This window comes from Volvox carteri (assembly GCF_000143455.1).
Source record: "Volvox carteri f. nagariensis unplaced genomic scaffold VOLCAscaffold_1, whole genome shotgun sequence".
In the NCBI taxonomy this organism is placed as follows: Eukaryota; Viridiplantae; Chlorophyta; class Chlorophyceae; order Chlamydomonadales; family Volvocaceae; genus Volvox; species Volvox carteri.
In genome coordinates, this window is record NW_003307545.1 from 2,406,582 (window position 1) to 2,414,595 (window position 8,014).

The following is an 8,014-nucleotide window of genomic DNA, read 5'->3' on the forward strand; positions in this document are numbered from 1 at the left end:
AAATGAGTGAGCGTGTACACACATAAACATACATATACACGACTAATACATGACCGGCGGGTAGTAAGGGAAGAAAGCTACACTCGTCAACTACACTATTACAGCAGCACATGCAGCAGAGACATGTATGAAGCATTGAAGCGGCCCAGGCCTGCTGCTGCGTTCCATGCATGTTAGGCCTTGCTGCTAGCCACCTCACTGGCATACATTACTACCCCCTCCACATAAATAGTTGCCAGTGTAATCTAAGTCGTACACATACACACATACATACATAGTGTAAGGTGGTTGCAAGGTGTCTTGTGGTGTCGAGCTCTCTTAGCCTTTCTCGGAGGTTTTTCTTTTTTGGCTTGTTAGGTGTATCAGGAGCTCTCCCCTGCCGGGACTGACCTAACCGTATTCTTATTTTCTGTTTTTTTCCCTTGGCATCCCGTTGTCAGTGGTGGTGTTTTGGGGGGTTGTTTCAGAGAGCCTTTGACTTTGCCCTAGCTGAGACATGTGGACTCGCTCTAGCGGGACCTGAGAGTCCTTCGTGGTGTTTTCACTGCAGCGCCATCCCCGGATGGAGGTGCTGCGGAGTGGCTGCGTAATGTGTTGGCAGTCTGAGTCGGGGTCGGGAGCACACAAGACTAACCGACTTGTGCTGTGTGCACCCGGCCCCCCGCGCTGTGTTTCGGCCCTGGGCCCCCGGCTTTTCAGCCCACAGTGTAATCAACGTCATACATACATACATAGTGAGCTCTTTGCGCTCTTTTTGCGTGAGGAATTTTGAGCTTGGTGACGCCGCTGGGATGACTCGTCAGGCTCCCGGTCGCCCAGGTCCTGGTTGCGAGCTCTCTGACTTGCTCAGTTCATTCGGTCGGCAGGAAGAGCCCCCCGGTTGCGTCTTCGTTTATGTTAGGAGACCAGCGGGCATAGATCCCGTCTATCTGGAGCGCCAACCCCCGGAGGGGCGCGCTGATGTGTGCCTGCTGTCGTTTTCCGCGCGGCCTGACCCGGGGGCGGAGTGCATGAGATTAACCAGCCGTGTGCACCCGCCCCCCGCGCTGTGTTTCGTCCCTGGGTTTTCCCGTTTGAGTACTTTTCAAGTTAGACCCAATGCTGTGGAAGGGCGTGGGCTAGTGCGGTGTTATCCCACCGACGGGTGCTATCTCCCCTGGACTAGCCCAGGGAGGGAGAGGCGGAGGAGGGTAGTAGTCTCAGGAGGCTGTTAGGCGTCTTGTGGTATGAACTCTTTGCGCTCCTTTTGCGGGGGGATTTTTGAGCTTGGTAACCTCCCCAGCCCGGGATGACTCATGGGTATTCTTGCAGGGCGGGGGCCCCCTGGGCGCTTCACGCTGGGGCCCCGCCCAAAAGAGCCGTCATATAGCATTTGTTATGGATCATATATTCTGGTGCTGACCCAGGCTCGAATGTCGTATGAAGCTGTTTCAGCGCGGGTTGTACTTAAAGCCGCTACATGTGGACCCTGACTTTGACAAATCATCGATGACGTCCTCTTACTGTAGCGTAATGTCGTAGTATCTTGAGCATATCACGGGATCTGAATCCATTATTTCTGAAAAACTCGTGGTGTAACAGTACTTAGGACGTAGGTAACGAGTCTCTGTATACAAATTTATCTTATCCTGCCTATATTATTTACTGATGGTGCATACTACTGCGACGCTGGCCGTACCAGGTTGAAAAACAGGAGGTGATGGCGGTCGAGGTGACGGTGGTGGTGGTGGGCTGAGGGGCGGTGGTGGAAGGTATGTTGACGGAGCACCGTATACCTCCAATTCGCTGATGCTTATAAGCATGTTGTGTGCTAATTAGCGGTTCGCCTGCAATCAAGGATACGCACATATGTACACACGCACACATAAACACAGACGGGTGTTAAGTAGAATGGGCCCTGCACATGTTTGCCACAATGGTTAATAAACACAAAGCCGGCAAGGCACATCGGCCGGCAAGTGGCAAGTTAGCACTTCGGTCGATAGGGTATCATGCACTTGTGTGAGTCAGTCAATAGGTACTTCGTGCCCTTTAATATTAGTAGCATTAACATAGTATTAAACCTAATATTATGTTAATGATATCTGGAAGCTCTGCCAGTATGATGCGTGCTTTTGAAGGCAGCTCTACATGCACACATTTATAGCTGCATGCACCAACCTCGGGGGTGAAAATTCTGCAATGTAACCCAGCGGCCGGTGACTCGTGGTGAGATTGTGATCTGATGGACAGCGCCTGTTGAACTTCCTCCTGAGAGCGTCCAGACCAATGCATTAGAAGACAACGGGATGCCGAAAGTTCCACCATTCATGTTGCCAATACGGACTTCCGCATTCCACAGTTGTGAGCCGCAGCAGTCGAGCCGGTTGTAGATAATGACACGGCTGACAAGAAAGGGAGCACCCAGGTCGACAGCAATCCAGGGCGTGGTGTCGCCTTCTGCTGATTGGAAGGTGGCGTAGGTACCGTCCTGCTGGTTTTTAATGGTGGTCTTGTCTCCGTCCACAGCAATGGCACATAAGGGGCTGGTAAACCACATCGATGGCGCATAAGGCGCTGAGAAGACTGACGATGCGTAAATCGGCTTATTCAGTGCGATATTGACAGAGCCATCGAGCCTGCCTGCGTGCACGCATGCAAGCACACATAATGATGAAGTCTTCAATCGCAATCTATTCAGGACATTTAGCAGCAATTAGGTCGACCGGATGTGTTGATGTGTTTGATGTGGGCAGAGTGGGCTAGACATGCTAGACAACAAAATCAGCGGCATGCTTACCGGCTGGCGTGTGGCATGCAATACGGGATGCGACTCTAGCGATGCCTATCTAGTGACCTCTAGTGACCAGAACTGCGAGCAATAACAATAGAGGTGCCTAGCGAGAAGGAGGGCCCCCAGTGCCTAATTAGTACGGTTAAGGAATTGATTATCTGCTTCTAATTGCGGCATGTTTCTACTAGGAACACACCAGGCCAGGCCAGCCAGCAGTGATCTAAGCCGCTGCCTGCCATGCATGCGAGTTGTAGGACAAGATACACACCATTAACACATTTGGTAATAGCTTCAAGTTAAGAACGCTATGACATGTACATGTGAGCCTGCACATGGCGCAACGTGGAATTTGCAACCCACTGCCCGAGGGTACGTGAAGGTAGGCACAGGCCTGTGCCCACCTTCACTAGCAGCCTAGACTGCTAGTGTGGTCGAGACGTTTTCCTCTAGAGGGAGGGGAGTGCTGTAGCACACACCACCAATACATATACATGCTAGAGCACGATCCCAGCATATCCATAAGGCCTTTTTTGGAGTCCAGCTGTAGTAGCTGGTACACAGTACGGCTCTATAAATACTCGTGCATAGCGCGACCACCAGCATCTCGAGAGGCCTTTTCGGCGGCCAGCTACTACATTTGGTCGCCATATCGAGACCTCGTGAGGATTCACGATCCTGATGTCGTCGTTTCAACCCCCACCAATCACGCTTGAGTGGAACATCGGGTTTGGCGACACAGTGAGCGATTATCGCGAAAAACAAAATGTAGCTGAACCGACTGGATTGTCTCTGTGCCTGAAAAACCTGAAGACGGCTAGGCGCATGTGAGGCCGGCACATGTCGTGACGTGGATTGAGCACCCATTGCCCGAGGGTAGGCGAAGGTAGGCACAGGCTGGTGGTATACGAGGCTCTAAGGGCCCAAGACGGATCCTTTCAAAGGGGGGGAATCAGTGTATTTTTTTTCCGTAATATATTACGGTTCCGTAATAAAATGGCATATTTGCGTTCTGCGCTCCGTCATAGACCATGGTAAAGGCCTGGTACGGTCGTTACGGAGCCGGGCGGGCCGAAGGCCCCCAGAGACGTTCTATTTTAGTATAAATAAGTTATAAATGAGCGATGGGGCCCAAGAAATTAACTACTATAGCTGGTCAGGGTAGCGTCAAAGCATTCCTGACCACCGGCAGGCCAAAACCCAGTAGCGGTGATGCTGGTAACACTTCAAACAATATAGCGAGTACAAGAGAGACATTAGAACCAGATGACAGGGTGCCTCCCGCACGGCGCCACGCTTCAGCCAGTCAATCCCACCAACAGCCTGTTGCAGGCCAGGAAGCAGCTCAGGCACACCAGGCTAGACGCCCGGAGCCGGTTGTATCACCATCGAAACGACGTAAGCTCAATGAGCCATCGGCTGGCTCTGCTGGGGCAGGTCCATCAGGCACACTGCCAGCGATGTGGCCAGCAACGCGGCTGGCAGAGATTGTGTTTGTGATGGTGCCAGGGTCAGTGGAGGATGAGAGGCGGTTCTCAGCAATGTCTTTCGTCAAGAATAAGCACCGCAACCAGCTTGATAAGCATCTGGGCCTGTGCTTGCGTATGTTTGCCCAGGACTTCTACACCCGCTCGTCCTTCCCGTATGACAAGGCGGTGGAGAAGTGGCTGCAGAGGGCTGAGAAGCGTGGCCGTTACATGCACAACTGACGAGCTTGCTATGCCCTGGGGCATTGTACTGGCTGTGGTGTCGTGGTGAAAACGTATGACATAATCCTGAACGCATGTGGCAACGGACGGAAACAGCTGAGACTCTAATGAAATATTTATTAAATATGTGCTGGTGTATCAGGTACCCTGTGTGGGCAGGGGGGGTCTGGGGGGGCTTGGCCCCCCAGAAAAAAAATTCTGGCAGTAATAAACGTATTGGACTGATGGCATATTTATTACGGAACTCGTAACAGATCCAGGATCGGCCTCCACGAAAAAAAACACACTGGGGGGAATGTAGTAGCTGGTACACAGTACGGCTCTATAAATACTCGCGTGTAGTGCGACCATCAGCATCTCGAGAGGCCTTTTCAGCGGCCACCTACTACACCAGCTACTAAACCTCTTGAGTGTCCCCATCCATCCTCCCCTGCTGTTTGTGTGGTAGGATAGAACGAGAGTGAGAGTTGCCGGGAGATGTACTCATGCAGGCGTTTGAGTTAGGCGAGGTAGCATGCGCCCTTGAGCCCTTCAGCTCGTATGACTAGTTCTACAGGTATGGGGTCACGCACCCCAACCATGCAACACACACAGACACACACACATGTATGCACGAGGCAATAGCGACCCTGTGGCAGACATCACACAGTATGTATGTATGTTACAGGGTGGTATAGCTTCACCAGCGGCCCCCTTTCCCGAGGCAGTTCCCTGCTCTCCCCTGCGAGAGGGGCACCCTAATCCATTCACCCCATCCGACTTCAGAGTGTATTCGTTGGGTTCAGCAACTCACCACCAGCATCCAATCAAATCTAGCGGATCAACGGCGCCTCAACTTAGTTCCTGGTCAGCTCGCAAGTTGATATAATCACGTCCTACACCGTCCATAAGATGGGGGACCACCTCCCAACACCCCTCAAACACCCGAGGAGTCGGCAGGCGAATTTGAACCCGGACACTCCGGGAGCAGAAGTCAGGCCTTAATCTCTGCTAGCCGCCTGCCTAAATGTATGACATCGGGTGGGTACAAATCATCAACCCGGGTTTTCCCCCTCTTCCCAGTTTGCATTATTTCTTGGCTTTGTAGTATCCTGGGTATCACGGGATCTACACCTGCCAATCGGTTCTTCTCTGAAAAAGACGTGATACAACAGGCTTGAGGACATTTCAACGTGTGTGGGCCTCCCATCTACCTGCAAAATTGTTAATCGTGTGTAGATCGCACCCTGGTATACTAGGATGGACGGTCCATATAAATCTAATATACCAGTGCACGACCTGTAGACGATCACAAATTTTACAGATGAAGGGCGATGCTGGTGCGGACTGCAAGTTGCGGGACCCGCAGCCAGGCTCAGGTCAATACTTACATGCATGTACATGTACGGATGCATATGTATCACGCAAATGGCGTGATTCATTGTGCATATTGATACATGTTACTAAGTTAGCCGCTACTGGTAAGGCAGGAGATCCCGGGATCGGAACCTGTCAGGGTCGAAAATCCTTCCAATGGTGGAGGGTAAAGTGCCCCTAGTCGATGGACGGTGGTGACCTGGGTTAAAGTGATTTTGTGAACCGACCAGGAAAGGAGTTGAGCCGTTACCGATCCGGCAGATTCGTTGGATGCCGGTGGTAGGTGTGGAACCGGAGTGATCCACTGAGAATTTGACTAGGACGACTAGATGAGGGTGCCCCGAAATACAGGGGAAGGCAGGGTTTCGCCGGGTAGCTGCCACGGGTGAAGATATGCCCACCTGTTCCACATATCGTATGTATGCATAACAGTGTTTTTTTTTTCGTGGAGGCCGATCCTGAATCTGTTACGAGTTCCGTAATAAATATGCCATCAGTCCAATACGTTTATTACTGCCAGGATATTTTTTCTGGGGGGGCAAGCCCCCCCAGACCCCCCTGCCCACACAGGGTACCTGATACACCAGCGGGAGGCGCCCTGTCATCTGGTTCTAATGTCTCTCTTGTACTCGCTATATTGTTTGAAGTGTTACCAGCATCGCCGCTACTGGGTTTTGGCCTGCCGGTGGTCAGGAATGCTTTGACGCTACCCTGACCAGCTATAGTAGTTAATTTCTTGGGCCCCATCGCTCATTTATAACTTATTTATACTAAAATAGAACGTCTCTGGGGGCCTTCGGCCCGCCCCGGCTCCGTAACGACCGTACCAGGCCTTTACCATGGTCTATGACGGAGCGCAGGACGCAAATATGCCATTTTATTACGGAACCGTAATATATTACGGAAAAAAAATACACTGATGCATAACCTTGATCGTCTCTGTAGTAGCCGGTACACCGTATGGCACCGTGAACAACTACAAAAACGCGCTCAGCGCTCCACCAGCATCTTGAGAGGCTTTTTCAGCGGCCAGCTACTACAATCTCTAGTGCAGTGCATGGCCAGCTGGCCCGCTGGCTCTACTCTTCGTGAGTCTGGAGTCCACTGTAACAACCACAACACACATCTGTACACTCTGGGAAAAGGGGGGTCATTTTACCCGTAATTTTGGGTCAATCCACCCGTAATTTGACAGAAATTACGGGTCCGTAACACGTTACGGGTCCCGTAATTTGAGCACAAGGATACAGGTGAACATTTACGGGTGAAGACCCAGTGATTACGGGTGGATTTTACGCGGTGCTGGAGGTGAATTACGGGCGCATGTAACCAATTACACGCAAACTTACGGGTGAAGACCCAGTGATTACGGGTGGATTTTACGCGGTGCTGGAGGTGAATTACGGGCGCATGTAACCAATTACACGCAAAATTAGGGGTGAAGACCCAGTGATTACGGGTGGATTTTACGCGGTGCTGGAGGTGAATTACGGGCACATGTAACCAATTACACGCAAACTTACGGGTGAAGACCCAGTGATTACGGGTGGATTTTACGCGGTGCTGGAGGTGAATTACGGGCGCATGTAACCAATTACACGCAAACTTACGGGTGAAGACCCAGTGATTACGGGTGAATATTACGCGGTACTGCAGGTGAATACGGCTGCTGGCGGCCCTAGGCTTCACCCTCAGCCTGTCCAAGTGCCAGCTGATCCCAAGAAGGCGAGTCTGTTTCTTGGGGATGGAGGTGGATGCGGAGGCGCAAGCATTCAGAGTACCAGACGACAAGCTAGCTAGATTCCGTACGCTGCTCACACAGCTCGAAGGCAAACGGCTAACAGCGCGGCAGGTGGCGCAGGTGGCCGGCAAAATCATCGCCATGACGCCCGCCGTCACCACGGCACCCCTGTATGCGTGGATGGTGTGGTGTGTAGCCCGGGGCGTGGCGTGGGACGAAGAGGTTTGGGACCCGGCGGAGGTGCTACACCAGGCAGGCTTGTTTATGGAGCTGCTGGGCAGGCGCAACGGGACAGCCACCTGGCGGAAAGGACCAGCCCTACGACTGACGACGGAACTAGTCGGGGACGCCTCAGACAGGGCCTTCGCAGCCTTCTTACCTGGAGAAGAACTGGGCGCCAACAGCCGCATGCTTGTGCCCTTCAAAGCTCAGGAAACC

General features: G+C 52.2%; 1 protein-coding gene across 1 annotated transcript; it reads right to left on the reverse strand.

The window, feature by feature from the left end:
* Nucleotides 1-2,140: 2,140 nt before the first annotated feature.
* Nucleotides 2,141-3,012, reverse strand: VOLCADRAFT_86070 (uncharacterized protein; the record flags this gene model as incomplete). Its single annotated transcript, XM_002946076.1, has 2 exons — nucleotides 2,141-2,622; nucleotides 2,970-3,012. The coding sequence occupies 2 exons, from the start codon at nucleotides 3,010-3,012 to the stop codon at nucleotides 2,141-2,143; spliced, it is 525 nt and encodes a 174-aa protein (XP_002946122.1).
* Between the last annotated feature and the right edge of the window lie 5,002 nt (nucleotides 3,013-8,014).